The sequence below is a fragment of the Chionomys nivalis genome, chromosome 14, assembly GCF_950005125.1.
Source record: "Chionomys nivalis chromosome 14, mChiNiv1.1, whole genome shotgun sequence".
Taxonomy (NCBI): Eukaryota; Metazoa; Chordata; class Mammalia; order Rodentia; family Cricetidae; genus Chionomys; species Chionomys nivalis.
Genome location: NC_080099.1, coordinates 44,743,291 through 44,758,299, shown reverse-complemented (window position 1 = coordinate 44,758,299; position 15,009 = coordinate 44,743,291). Strand labels below are relative to the sequence as shown.

The window sequence follows — 15,009 nt, the reverse complement described above, 5'->3', positions numbered from 1 at the left end:
AAATATCTTCAGCTTCACTTTTCTACTTTGGTGCTACAGTTTATTTTAATATTTGTTTACTCATCATTTGAGTTTGATTTGCACTTGACTCATTAGACATTGAAAATGCTGTAATCTATGAAAGTTGCTGTTGGATGGGCAGTGGTGTCACAAGTTTCTAATCCCGGAACTTGGAAGGCAGAGGCAGGCAGATCTCTGTGAGTTTGAGGCCAACCTGGCTGTTACACAGAGAAACCCTATGTCGAAAAAACAAGAGAAAAGAGGCTGCTGTTGTAAAGGCTGATGGCACACTGTGAATATGACAGTGGTGACACTGTGTGACTTAGAATGTCCTGTAACAGCGATGGCTATTTTAGCCCACATCTAGAATCTCTCCCCTAAACCCATTTCTACAGGGGTAAGATTACCTTCTGGGCAGTCAACACCCTTCTTGCAATGGAATTGAAAACTTATCCCAGAATCCAGAGGGTGAAGTCATGGGAGGAAATTTGTTTCTGCATAGGTTGTAACTGGAGCTGGGCCTCCAGGCTCCGCGGGCCACTGTCTTTTTACTGTTCCCTTTTCTCCACTCGTCACATCCACTGCTGTCCCCTGAGAGGAATGGATGTGGCCCTCATACAATGCAAAGTACTGAAAATGATGTAGGGAGATGAACAATGCAGCAACCAAAAAGAGTTAGAAAACAACCCTTTCCCAGAAAAACTACTATATTACTTTGCCATAACTTAACTTAGTTTGATATATAGGAAGCTTTGGATAACTCCTGGATTTTTGTTGCAAAATAAACAACAGGATTTTGGCCTTTATGCTCCTTTAGAAAAGAAAGATTAGGAAAGGGGAAAGTGTGTGGTGGTGTTTCAGCAAGAATTAGTTGCAATAACAGTTTAGTACTCTGGGTGTCGCTGTTCACCACTCTGGGGTGAAAATCGGGTATTTAATAAGAGCAAGATTTCCGGAACACAAAGGACTGGTTCTGGTCTGAAGGAAAGCATCAGTCTGAACTCCCCGGAGCTCCAGCGTCCAAAGGTGCAAGCGCATTATCCTGAAACCCAAAGATTGTGGGGCTCCTCAGGCTTGCACAGACTCAACGCCCAAGCTCAGGACTCTGCGACAGGACTGCAATGGCGGCTCCTTACGGATCAGACCGCAGGGGACTGGTATGGATCTGCATTTTCCTTGGATTCCTATGCGACATCCGCGCGGAACTAATACGGTACTCTGTGCCAGAGGAGCAGGAAAGGGGCTCTGTGGTAGGCAACCTAGCCAAGGACCTGGGGCTGGAGCCTGGGAAGCTGGCGGAGCGCGGAGTCCGCATCGTCTCCAGAGGTAAGACCCAGCTCTTTGCTCTGAACCCGCGAAGCGGCAGCTTGGTGACAGCAGGGAGGATCGACAGGGAAGAGCTCTGTGACAGATCCCCGAAGTGTACCGCAAATCTGGAGATTCTCCTAGAGGATAAAGTGAGGATTCTTGCTGTGGAAATGGAAATTATTGATGTTAATGATAATGCCCCCAGCTTTGGAGTACAGCAGAGGGAAATAAAAGTCGCTGAAAGTGAAAATCCTGGGACAAGATTTCCTCTTCCGGAGGCCTTTGATCCGGATATAGGGGTGAATGCCTTGCAGGGTTACCATCTCAGCTCGAATGATCACTTCTCCCTGGATGTGCAAAATGGGGCGGATGGGATTAAGTACCCGGAGCTGGTGCTGGAGAACGCCTTAGATCGCGAGGAAGAAGCGGTTCATCATCTGGTTCTCACCGCCTTCGATGGAGGCGACCCGGTTCGCTCCGGTACTGCCACAATTCAAATAACACTGATGGACACCAATGACAATGCTCCTGTATTCACTCAGCCAGAGTACCACGTTAGCGTGAAGGAGAATTTGCCTGTAGGCACCCGGCTACTTACCATAAAAGCCACTGACCCAGATGAAGGAGCCAACGGAGAAGTGACCTACTCTTTTCGGAACGTAAGAGACAAAATATCCCAGCTCTTCCAGTTGGATTCTCTGAGCGGGGACATAACAATGTTGGGGGAGCTGGATTATGAGGACTCTGGATTCTATGACGTTGATGTAGAAGCCCATGATGGACCTGGTCTACGAGCCAGAAGTAAGATACTGGTGACAGTTCTGGATGCAAATGACAATGCTCCAGAAGTCACCATCACCTCTCTCACCAGCTCTATCCAGGAAGCTTCCTCCCCAGGCACCGTGATTGCACTTTTCAATGTGCATGACAGTGACTCTGGAGAGAATGGCCTTGTCACTTGCTCTATTCCAGATAACCTTCCATTCAGGCTTGAAAAGACCTACGGAAATTATCATCGGCTGTTGATACACAGAAGCCTGGACAGGGAAGAAGTCTCTGAATATAACATTACAATAACGGCCACAGACCAGGGAACTCCACCGCTGTCTACAGAGACTTATATCTCACTGCAAGTGGTGGACATCAATGACAACCCTCCCACCTTCACCCATGCCTCCTATGCTGCCTACATCCCAGAAAACAACCCTAGGGGAGCTTCCATCTTGACCATAACAGCCCAGGACCCAGACAGTGGTGAGAATGCCCAGGTAATCTACTCTCTGTCGGAGGACACTATCCAGGGGGCACCCCTGTCCTCCTATGTCTCCATCAACTCCAACACGGGTGTCCTCTATGCACTGCGTTCCTTTGATTATGAGCAGTTTCAAGACCTGAAGCTGCTAGTGACAGCCAGGGACAGTGGGAATCCTCCACTCAGCAGCAATGTGTCACTGAGCTTGTTCGTGCTGGATCAGAATGACAACACACCTGAGATCCTGTACCCCACCCTCCCCACTGATGGTTCCACTGGGGTGGAGCTGACTCCTCGTTCTGCAGAGCCTGGCTACCTGGTGACTAAGGTGGTGGCGGTGGACAGAGACTCAGGACAGAATGCCTGGCTGTCCTACCGCCTGCTCAAGGCCAGCGAGCCAGGGCTCTTCTCGGTAGGACTGAACACAGGTGAGGTGCGCACCGCGCGTGCCCTGCTGGACAGAGATGCTCTCAAGCAGAATCTAGTGGTGTCTGTACAGGACCATGGCCAGCCTCCTCTCTCTGCCACGGTCACACTCACCATAGCTGTGTCAGACAACATCCCAGACATCCTGGCAGATCTGGGCAGCATTAACACTCACATTGACCGGGAAGATGCAGACATCACACTGTACCTGGTGGTAGCTGTGGCTGTGGTCTCGTGCATCTTCTTAGCCTTTGTCATTGTGCTGCTGATACACAAGCTCCGTCACTGGCATGCAACTCGCCTGCTTCGGGCTGCAGGTAGTGGGTTGTCATCCATGCCTACGTCGCACTTTGTGGGTGTGGATGGTGTGCAAGCTTTCCTACAGACCTATTCTCAAGAGTTCTCCCTCACAGCAGACTCGGGGAAGAGCCACCTCATCTTCCCTCAGCCCAATTATGCAGACACACTCATCAGTCAGGAGAGTTGTGGAAAGAGCGATCCTCTCCTGGTGTCTCAAGACTTGCTGGAAATAAAAGGAGACTCCAGTCTTCTTCAGGTGAGTGAGTCACTCCTGTGATGAATCTTACCATCCTAAAATACAGACATAGGGTTTCATAAAGTGTCTCCAGTTGTATGTGTGTTGTATCAAATATATGAACTTCTTTATTAATATCCCCTTGGTTTTTTTGCTGCATAAAATTAGTTTGTTGATTAATAACCTTATTTTTGTAATTACGGGAGTTGAATATGGCTTTGGGTATATTAGGTGAGTCCTCTATTACTGATTTACACCCCAGACCAGGATTATCTATTATTCATCCTTCATGGTCTTCATTCTGTAGTGACCTTGATGAGAATTCCTAAATTTAGTTGAGTAGTGGCGCACGCTTTTAATCCCAGCATTTAGAGGCAGATGCAGGTGGATCTCTGTTAAGTTCGAAGCCAGTCTTTCTACAGAGTGAGTTCCAGGATACCCAGGACTACACAAAGAAATCCTTAAAGGAAAGAGAGAGCTCCTTAGTTTTATACCTCTAAACCATTCCATTTTTAAATGCTATTTTGCTATGTACATTTGAAGACTAGAATTGCTTTGTGAATAGAAGGAAATTACATTTCTACTTCCGTTGCCTTGCTCGTGATGTTGACGGGGAGCCTAGGCTGATTGTTTTAAAACATGTTAACTTCTGCTTCACTTTGTGTGTGTCTCCATGTTGGTAGACAACTGTGGGGAATCTCTTCTCTCCTTCCACTTTGTGAGCCCAAGGGATCAAATTCAGGTTGACAGGTGTGGTGCCCAGTGCCTTCACTACTGAGCCATTTTACACACCACAACCTGAATTTTTTTTAATCTCCCCTTATTACATTCAACTGTTCTTTGCTTGAAGTTTATTTCTCTTTCCTTGAAAGGGTTTTTTTTTAATTATAATTATACAATGACAATTTGTAGTGAGTCTTTTTCTGTACCACCAGCCAGCTCCCAAAATGACACAGAGAAGTTTCTTATTAATTATGAATGCTTGGTCTTGGCTTAGGCTTGTTTCTAACTAGCTCTTATAATCAACCCATCTCTATTCATCTGCGTGCTGTCACATGGCTCGTGACCTCTTCCTCTTCTCCTACATGTCCTGCATCCTCTGCATCCAGCTGGCGACTCTGACCTTCTTCCTCTCTTAGTCCTCTCCATCCCCAGAATTCCTGCCCAGCTATTGGCCATTCAGCTCTTTATTAAACCAATCAGAGTGACACATCTTCACACAGTGTAAAGGAATATTCCACAACAGCAATTTAAGTGTAGTGAGGAAAATATTTAACCTTTAACTATAACATTAACTTCTCCATGGACTGGTATATTTCAAATATTTTTTTAAACAAGGCCTTACTCTCCATCTTAGGCTGGCCTTTACGTAGCTTATCCAAGATGACTTGCAACTCACAGTCCTCTTTAAGGGCTAGAATTGTAGGTGTGTGCCACTATGCCCAACTCAATGATTCTGTTGCTGCTGATACAAAGTACACCATGATATCTGATTCCTTTGATGCGAACTTGGTTATTACCAAAAATACTGACAATTTTATTTCATTCATATAAATAAATCATAAGAATGATTTTCATAATTTCTTAATTACCCGTTATGACATCACCATTAAGTCCCAACAAAACAGAATTTTCTTAACTCTTTTGCTTAACTCTGGTTTTCACCAAGTAAGGTTGGGTGGCTTGGGTTCTGGACTGATATTATTCTTACTCAGCTGACCTCATTCCCACTGTCAGATTATTCTTGGAAGATTTATCACTATGTGACCTGGGGTAAGACAAAGTATCCCCTGACATGACATAAAGTATTTTGTGTGTCAGAGATACGCAACGCTTTTATTTACTAAGCATCCATAGAGTTCTGTGAGTTAATCCAGAATTAATAAAAATCTATACACAAATTCATAGGGTTTCTCTAAGTGGAAACTATAGTAAGGTGGTGGGATATGGCTCAGTGCTGTGACCAGAAAGAAGCTGATTCTACGTGGCTTTGCGTCAGTGTGAAGGTGTGCACCATGCAGAAGACTTGCGGTAACAAGCTGATCCTGGGCAAGGAACGAGGGAGCAAATGAGTACTGGGAGAGTCGATCTCAGGACACAGTTTCCAAACACTGTGGTGACAAAACATAACTCAGAGGTGTTTGTTCACTTGGCCTAAAATTGAGTAAAACACACTCAGAGATTGGCATTAAGAATAGATTCCACCAGAGTGATATATGTCAGTGATTTGGAGAACAGTAAATAATTTATAAGTTGCTATCACAAGCTATAAAAGAAAAATATTTTTGTATAAATGAGTACTGGGCTTCCTTAAGAAAATACAACTTCTGATTGGACGAGTTACTGTTTATCCATATGGGGGTACTGCTACTTGAGAAATAGATGCAGAGCTCTTGTGTTATTATCAAACAAAACACTTTACTGAAAGCCGGAGGGAGTGCATATGTGGGTGGATGTTCTGAATGAAAGAAGTGAAATGGAGAACGTTATGGTGTACTGCTTCCAATAAAAGGAGGGGAGGAGACAACGTTTATTTAAAGATCGTTTGTGCTACCCAAAAGATACACAAGAAACGTAGAACTCATTCCACTTAAGAGAGATTGCTACACAATTCATAGATAATAATAAGGACATATACCATATGTATCAGCATCTTTATCTGGAAATTTTTCAATATATTACCTATTTTAAAACAAATAAATACACCATAAATCTAAACCAACAACAAAAATTCAAATATTTACAAGCTTCGGTGCAATTTCTAAGAAGACCTCTGGGCGTCGCTGTAGGTCAAAAGAAGAGAAAGACCATTTCCCAGACGCGTTTGGGAGACTAGGAGAGTAACTTCCTGTGCAAAGCAACCGTAGAGGAGAAGCCATTATAAATCGGGATGTAGCAAACAAGCCCCCAAAAGTGGTCCTAGCCGGATTCAGCCACTAAGGGAAGACTTACCCTCTCCGACAAAGGAGCACAGCAGCACCGCGAACCAGGAGGATGGGGCGGGGCTCTGGGAGCCAAACAGCACGGTGGCTGCAGGTACTGTCGCCCTTCCTTCTGCCATTGTTCTGCGGAGCTCTCCCGGATCAGATCCGCTACTCCATTCCCGAGGAGCTGGCCAAGAACTCGGTGGTAGGAAACCTCGCCAAAGATCTGGGGCTGGGTGTTCAGGGTCTGCCCACCCGGAAGCTGAGGGTCAGTGCAGAGAAGGATTATTTTACTGTAAACCCAGAGAGCGGAGATTTACTTGTGGCTAACAGGATAGACAGAGAGCAGGTTTGTGGGAAGCAGCCTCTGTGTGTTCTGGAATTCGATATTGTCGCTGAGAAGCCATTAAATATTTTCCATGTAGCTGTAATTCTTCAAGATATAAATGACAACTCCCCTCAATTCAAACAGAGTGAGGTGGATTTAAACATTGGAGAGTCCACCAGACCAGGTAAAGCATTTCCATTGGATCCAGCCCTGGATTCAGATGCTGGTTCTAATTCGCTGCAAAAATACTACCTCGGTGACAATGAATACTTTGAAGTCACAGAAAAGGAGAGCCCAGGTGGGCGTAAATATCCTGAGTTGGTTCTAAAACGTTTTCTGGATAGAGAAGAGCATAATTTTCACCAGCTGGTCCTCACTGCTGTGGATGGAGGGGATCCTCCCCGAAGTGGCACTGCCCAGATCCGAATCCAAGTCACAGATGCCAATGATAACCCTCCAGTGTTTAGCCAGGATGTGTACAGGGTCACCCTTCGGGAGGATGTGCCACCAGGCTTCTCGGTGCTTCAGGTGACAGCCACCGACCAGGACGAGGGCGTCAACGCAGAGATCACTTACGCTTTTCACAATGTGGATGAACAAGTAGAACGTTTTTTCAACTTAGACAAGCAAACAGGAGAAATCACGACAAAGGATAACTTGGATTTTGAGACTGCTAAGAGTTACTCCCTGAACGTAGAAGCAAAAGATCCCGGAGACCTGGCATCCCATTGCAGCGTCCAAGTGGAAATTCTGGATGAGAACGATTGTGCACCGGAAGTAATTGTGACTTCGGTATTTACCCCCCTACCGGAAGATTCTCCACTAGGAACAGTTGTCGCCTTGATAAAAACGAAGGACAAAGACTCTGGAGAAAATGGAGACGTTTACTGCAACGTCTTGGGAAATGCAGCGTTTGTATTGAAATCTTCTTCGAAGAATTATTACAAACTAGTGACAGACAGAACCCTAGACCGGGAAGAGATTCCAGAATACAACGTCACCATCGTAGCTACCGACAGGGGTAAGCCGCCACTCTCCTCCAACGTAATCATCACCCTCCATATCTCAGACGTCAACGACAATGCACCCGTTTTCCACCAGGCCTCCTACGTGGTTCACTTGCCTGAGAACAACCCACCTGGAGCCTCTATCGCTCAAGTCAGCGCCTCTGATCCGGATTTGGGATCCAACGGTCAGGTCTCCTATTCCATCATAGCCAGCGACCTAGAGCCAAGGGCACTGTTGTCATTCGTGTCTGTGAACCAGGACAGTGGAGTGGTGTTCGCGCAGCGCGCCTTCGACCATGAGCAGCTGCGCTCCTTCCAGCTGACACTGCAGGCCCGCGACCAGGGCTCTCCCGCGCTCAGCGCCAACGTGAGCATGCGCGTGCTGGTAGGCGACCGCAATGACAATGCACCACGCGTGCTGTACCCCACGCTCGAGCCCGACGGCTCTGCGCTCTTCGACATGGTACCGCGGTCCGCCGAGCCCGGATACCTGGTCACTAAGGTGGTGGCGGTGGACGCAGACTCCGGACACAATGCCTGGCTGTCGTACCACGTGCTGCAGGCCAGCGATCCCGGGCTCTTCAGCCTCGGGCTGCGCACTGGCGAGGTGCGCACAGCGCGTGCCCTGGGCGACAGAGATGCGGCTCGGCAGCGCCTTCTGGTCTCTGTGCGTGATGGTGGACAGCCACCGCTCTCCGCTACAGTCACGCTGCACTTGATCTTCGCTGACAGCCTGCAGGAGGTCCTGCCAGACCTCAACGATGACCCTCTGCCATCGGACCCCCAGAGTGAGCTTCAGTTTTACCTGGTGGTGGCCTTGGCCCTGATCTCAGTACTCTTCCTCCTGGCGGTGATTCTGGCTATAGCTCTGCGCCTGCGTCGCTCCTCCAGCTCAGCTGCCTGGGGCTGCTTTCAGCCTGGTCTCAGCTCCAACTCTGCGACTGGAGTCCTCCCCAACTACAGTCAGGGGACATTGCCTTATTCCTACAATGTGTGCATTGCCTCACAGTCAGCTAAGACAGAGTTTAACTTTCTTAATGTGACTCCGGAAGTGGCTCCTCAGGACCTCCTCTGTGACGACGCCTCTTGGATACCAGATACTCTTGGAGACACTGAGGTTCCGTTTGTCTCGGATTCTGTCTCAAAGGTGAGCTTCAATTTAGTTCGCTTTTCTACTTAGGGTTCAGTGTTTCTTAATAAATCACTAAGTGGTCTGGGGGTGGTTTTGTTGAATATTTCATTTTGTTGTGAGGCTTGACCAATGTTCTGCCTTAAGTGCAAATCTTATCCAATCACATCTTACAGAAGGGCTTCTACCTTGGGTGTGTAGTTTACTTGCCCGTCATTACAAGTGTTCACAGCACAGGCTACTTTTCCTTCCTCTTTACATTCCTTCCCACCCCCAAAGCTCATCACTCTTGGAAACTTAAGAGGTTCTTTTCATGCCAGAGCTCTCATACTCAGATTTGGGGTCCTCTTAGATCCCTTGCGATTCAGAATAAACATGGCCCTCATCTTACTAGGAAAGTTTGTGAAGATTGAGTTTGTCAGATTTGGGGTCCTCTTAGATCCCTTGCGATTCAGAATAAACATGGCCCTCATCTTACTAGGAAAGTTTGTGAAGATTGAGTTTGTGAAAATCGAGTGTGAAAGACACACATCCCAGGGTGGTGGCTTGTTATCAATGAAGTATGTTGGGTGGGGTAGTGTTCAACTGACTTGGGCCATGAGTGTCTTACAAGCAGAGTGTCTTGGGGTTCTTGGAAGCTTTTTCTAATTTATGAAAATCTGCGTTTTTTTATATGTATGGGTGCTTTGTTGGCATCTGTTGGCACTGTGCGCCGGTGCATCTGGTGCCCACAGAGACTAGAAGATGGCACTGGATCCCCTGGAACTGGAATAGCAGATGGTTGTGAACCAACATGTGGGTGCTGTGAATCGAATCCAGGTTCTCTGGAAGAACAGTCAGTGCTCTTAACTGCTAAGCCATCTTTCCAGCTGCCCCCCAGGTTTCTTTTCAATGGATGGGCAAAGTATGAAACCTAAAATGTCCGTTATGAAGAATGAATTCTATTAGTAAATGCAAGATATCATCTTCATGAACAACTTGTTCTTAAGAAAAAATACATGCTGAGAAAAAGTTTACAGCCTGTGCTTGCGTCAGTTTCTACAAAAATGTCTAAATTTTTATGGTTTGGATTATTTACTCACTTATTCATGTATTTACTTATTGATGTATAAGGATCAAGGTGGGGTCTCATGCTTCCACTGCAAGCGCTCTACCAATGGAACTGCGTCTCAATCCCTAGATTATAAAAGTATATAAACAAAAAATATAGGTCTCAAAATCTTTTCCTACTGATGAGTTATTAGGTAAGATTTTTTTTTCTTGCGGAAGGGGCTGTCTGAACTGTCTCTTGTTTTCTGCCATGATTTTTCTTTTCATATGTTATTCTCCAAGACTGATGGCATTAAATATCTGCCTCAAAACAAACAGGCCACTCACCACTGCTGACTCAATACCCATAACTTCTTCCTTGAGAGATAAATGAAGCCCCGTCTCCCACAGTCACTATATTGGTTGCTACCAAGATAGGAATGGGAAGACATAACAATGCAGGTAGCCCAGCTGTCTGAGATGGTGGCGTTGTTTATAGCCTTAGATTGGAAATTTGAACACTTTATCAAAAACATATGGACCGTTCTGCAAAGATACATTGAGAGCTGGGTTTGTTTCCCCAGCACACTGGTATAATATTAGGCATATTTTCATAAACCTATCCTGATAAAAATGAAGTCTTGACATCAAAGGTGGGAATTTCAATTTCTTGGCTAAACAGATTCGATGTGGGTAAGATATAAGTACTCAGTGGTGCATAAAATCAAACTTTTCTGGAGAAGTAAAATAAAACTAATACTCTTGATCTCAGGTTGTGGAAGGCTTATTGTCAGGATTAAAACTTTACTAAATATAAACACTGCTGCACAATAATGTGTTAAATACACAGCAAAAACCTTGGGAATGAAAATAACAACTAAACTAAGGGGAACTAAAAATAGAATTGGTGTAGTAACCGGTTAGGACTCTGAGCGTCGCTGTTCACCAGACTGGGAAAGAAGCTGTCTTAAAAACTACAGGCTCCCAGCTTCCTCCGCATTAAACCGAGACCAGACAAGCTCCTGGGGAAAGCAACCCATCCCAACTCCCGCTCTCCTCAGCTTTAGAGAAACAAGGAACCAGCGGGCTGACCCAGGACTAAGAGGAAAGCGAAGGAAGAAAAGACAATGGCGGATCCACCGAGGCGCTGGAGCTGGAGCGACCTGCTAAAGTTCTTCATGCTGCTGGGGACGCTGTGCGCGCCAGGTAAAGGACAGATCCGCTACTCGGTTCGGGAGGAGCTGGACAAAGGCTCCTTTGTAGGCAACATCTCCAAGGACTTGGGGCTCGAGCCCCGCGAGCTGGCGGAACGCGGGGTCCGCATCGTCTCCAGAGGTAGGTCGCAGCTTTTCTCGCTGAGCCCGCGAGGTGGCAGCTTGGTCACCGCAGGCAGGATAGACCGGGAGGAGCTGTGCGCCCAGAGCGCGCCCTGTCTCGTCAGCTTTAACATCTTGGTTGAGAATAAGATGAAAATTTATGAAGTAGAAGTGGAAATTCTTGATATTAATGATAACTTCCCCCGGTTCCGTGATGAGGAGTTAAAAGTCAAAGTAAATGAAAACGCAGCTGCAGGAACACGGTTGGTGCTCCCCTTCGCAAGAGACGGGGATGTGGGTGTCAATTCCCTCCAGGGTTACCGGCTCAGCTCCAACCCGCACTTCTCTCTGGATGTGAAGAGAGGATCTGATGGGCAAAAGCATCCAGAGCTGGTGTTGGAACAGCCCTTGGACCGTGAGAAAGCGTCTGCTCACGACCTGGTCCTCACAGCCTTGGATGGTGGAAACCCAGTACATTCTAGTACTGTCCATATCAGCGTGACCGTCCTCGACGCAAACGATAACGCACCCCTGTTCGCTCAAAGCGAATACAGAGTGAGCGTTCCAGAAAACATACCTGTGGGTGCTCGACTCCTCACACTCACCGCCACAGATGCTGATGAGGGAATCAATGCGAAATTAACCTTCTCTTTTCGCAACGAAGAAGACAAAATTTCCGAGACTTTCCAGCTCGATTCTAACCTGGGGGAAATCTCAACTATTCAATCACTGGACTATGAAGAATCTAGATTCTATCTCATGGAGGTGGTAGCCCAAGACGGAGGCGCTCTTCTTGCCAGCGCTAAGGTGTTGGTCACAGTCCAGGACGTGAATGACAATGCCCCAGAAGTAATACTGACCTCCCTCACTGGTTCCGTTTCTGAAGACTGCCTACCGGGAACCATAATAGCGCTCTTTAGCGTGCACGATGCCGATTCTGGGGAGAATGGAGAGATTTCGTGTTCTATTCCCAAGAACTTGCCCTTCAAACTGGAAAAGTCCGTTAATAATTACTATCACCTATTAACAACAAGGGCACTGGATAGAGAGGAGACTTCGGATTATAACATCACAGTGACCGTTACTGACCATGGAACGCCTCCACTGTCTACAGAAAACCACATTTCTCTGAAAGTAACAGACATAAATGACAACCCACCCACCTTCTCTCGCTCCTCCTATTCCACCTCCATCTCAGAAAATAACCCCAGAGGTGTGTCTATTTTTTCGGTGGCTGCCTATGATGCGGACAGTGGTGATAACGCTCGGGTCACTTACTCCCTAGCTGAATATACATTCCAGGAAGCTCCTGTGTCCTCCTATGTCTCCATTAACTCTGACACTGGTGTCCTGTATGCATTGCAGTCCTTCGACTATGAGCACTTGAGAGACCTGCAGCTTCTGGTAACAGCTAAGGACAGCGGGACTCCTCCGCTCAGCAGCAATGTGACACTGAGTTTGTTTGTGCTGGACCAGAATGACAACATTCCTGAGATCCTGTACCCAGCTATTCCTACTGATGGCTCCACTGGTGTGGAACTGGCACCCCGCTCTGCAGAGCCTGGATACTTGGTAACCAAAGTAGTGGCAGTGGATAAAGACTCTGGACAGAATGCCTGGTTGTCCTACCGCCTGCTCAAGGCCAGTGAGCCAGGGCTCTTCTCAATTGGGCTTCATACAGGTGAGGTGTGCACAGCAAGAGCTCTATTGGACAGAGATGCACTCAAGCAGAGCCTGGTGGTGTCTGTCCAGGACCATGGCCAGCCTCCTCTCTCGGCCACAGTCACACTCACTATAGCTGTAGGGGATAGCATTCCGGATGTACTGACTGACTTAGGCAGCGACAACTCTCCGTCAGAGGCCCAGGATTCAGATCTCACACTCTACCTGGTGATATCGGTGGCAGTGGTGTCCTGTGTCTTTCTAGGATTTGTTACTGTGCTGTTGGCCCTCAGGCTTAGGCACTGGCACATGTCACGCCTGCTTCAGACTTCCGCCGGCAGACTGGCCAGCATGCCTACCTCTCATTTTGTGGGCATGGATGGGGTACAGGCTTACCTGCAGACCTATTCCCATGAAATCTCCCTCACTACAGACTCCAAAAAGAGCCACCTGATCTTCCCCCAGCCCAATTATGCCGACAGGCTCATCAGTGAGGAGAGCTGCGAAAAGAGCGAGCCGCTGCTGGTACCTGATAGTAGTCACGCCAGCAAAGGAGAGCCCGGAGCTGCTCAGGTTGGTTGTCTCTTTCACTAAGAACTAGAGCATTTTCTTCATTTGTCTTCTCACTCATTTTTCTGGCAGAGTCAAAATCAGGTAGTTATATGGTGAATCATCATTCGCTGTATTGGAGTTTAACTCGGTTTTGTTCAGTAATGGATACTTTTCGAATCATATTTGGGACTGAATATCTTTTCTTAGTGTGTGAATATTTTAGAAAATCTAACTGCTGACAGCAGGCTTACCTTAAAAGAAGTTGATAAACGCGATCGTTTTCCGTTAAAATGTTACTATTTTAAGGATAGCTGTTAGGTTACTAAAAGAGTTGTTGTATTAGTTCAATGTTACCTGTATAGTTCCTTTTGGGATGTTTGTCTACACCCTATTAGTGGACATGTTTTGTAGGGGTGGTGGTTTGAATGAAAACAGTCCTCATAGGCTCACATATAATATGAGTGCTTGTCACCTGGGAGTGGAAATACTTGGGAAGGAATAGGAGGTGTGAGTTTTTGGAGTAGGTGTGTTTCTAGGGTGGGCTTTGAGATTTCAAAAGCCAAGGTCCAGTCTCTCTCTCTCTCTCTCTCTCTCTCTCTCTCTCTCTCTCTCTCTCTGTGTGTGTGTGTGTGTGTATGTGTGTGTGTGTGTGTCAGCTACTGCTCCAGCACTATGCCTGTGTGTTTCCCACCATGATGATCATGGTATAAAACTCTAAACTGTAAGCAAGCCACCCTAATTAAATGCTTCCTTTTTGCTGCACAGCTATAGTATGCATCTTTAATCCCAGCACTTGGGAGGCAGAGGCAGGTGGAGCTCTGAGTTCGAGGTAGCCTGGTCTACTTAGTGAGTTCCAGGACAGCCAGGGCTACACAGAGAACCCCTGTCTAAAAAAAAAATGCTTTTATTAAGAGTTGCCTTGGAGGTGATGTCTCTTCACAGCAATGGAACAGTGACTAAAACAGTAGTGATATTGTGTGTGCTTTATATTTCAGTATTCTTACTTCCACAGATCAGTGGACGGTAAGGAAAATTTTTGCTCAGTTCCTATCAGAAATATAGATTAGGCCAGGTGATGGTGGCACACATCTTTAATCCTGGCACTCGGGAGGTAGAGCACTCTGGAAGTTGGAGGCCAGCCTGGTCTACAGAGCTAGTTTCAGGACAGCCAAGGCTGCACAACAAAACCCTGTCTCAAAAAAAAGGAAGAAGAAGAAAAGAAAAAATATAGATTCAATTTATACTGATGATGAGATCACAACATTTTAAAATCAGAACAGTCTGGCTTAACTAACACGTGTAATTATCGCATGCATATCTTCACTGAGAGAATAAGTCGGTGAGAAGTAACCTTAGCATTTTGTTTTATCCTGTGACATCTGTTAATGTCTCCAAAGAGTCAACCAGTATGAATGTGCCATTCCTCTGGCATCTGCTGGTCTCTGCCAACTCACTTACCAAAATCAACGTCTCTCAGAATGCTTACGTGCTCCCATGTGTAAATGCAAATCTGCTTTGTTACAGGAGTATAAGAATTGCAT

General features: G+C 46.5%; 1 protein-coding gene across 7 annotated transcripts in view; it reads left to right on the top strand.

Moving 5' to 3' along the window:
- LOC130886493 (protocadherin gamma-C4) overlaps positions 1 to 15,009 on the top strand; it is a 186,443-nt gene that overhangs the window by 23,564 nt on the left and 147,870 nt on the right. Inside the window, exon 1 of one of the 7 annotated variants that reach the window (XM_057788344.1) lies at positions 989 to 3,542. The exons of 4 other annotated variants lie outside the window; for them this stretch is intronic. In XM_057788344.1, the coding sequence (XP_057644327.1) occupies positions 1,122 to 3,542 (2,421 nt within the window). In that variant the 5' untranslated portion in view covers positions 989 to 1,121. Of the gene's footprint in view, positions 1 to 988; positions 3,543 to 6,374; positions 8,928 to 11,048; positions 13,490 to 15,009 lie in introns of those variants that run through there. 2 more of the 7 variants (XM_057788348.1, XM_057788339.1) reach the window with 2 other exon arrangements.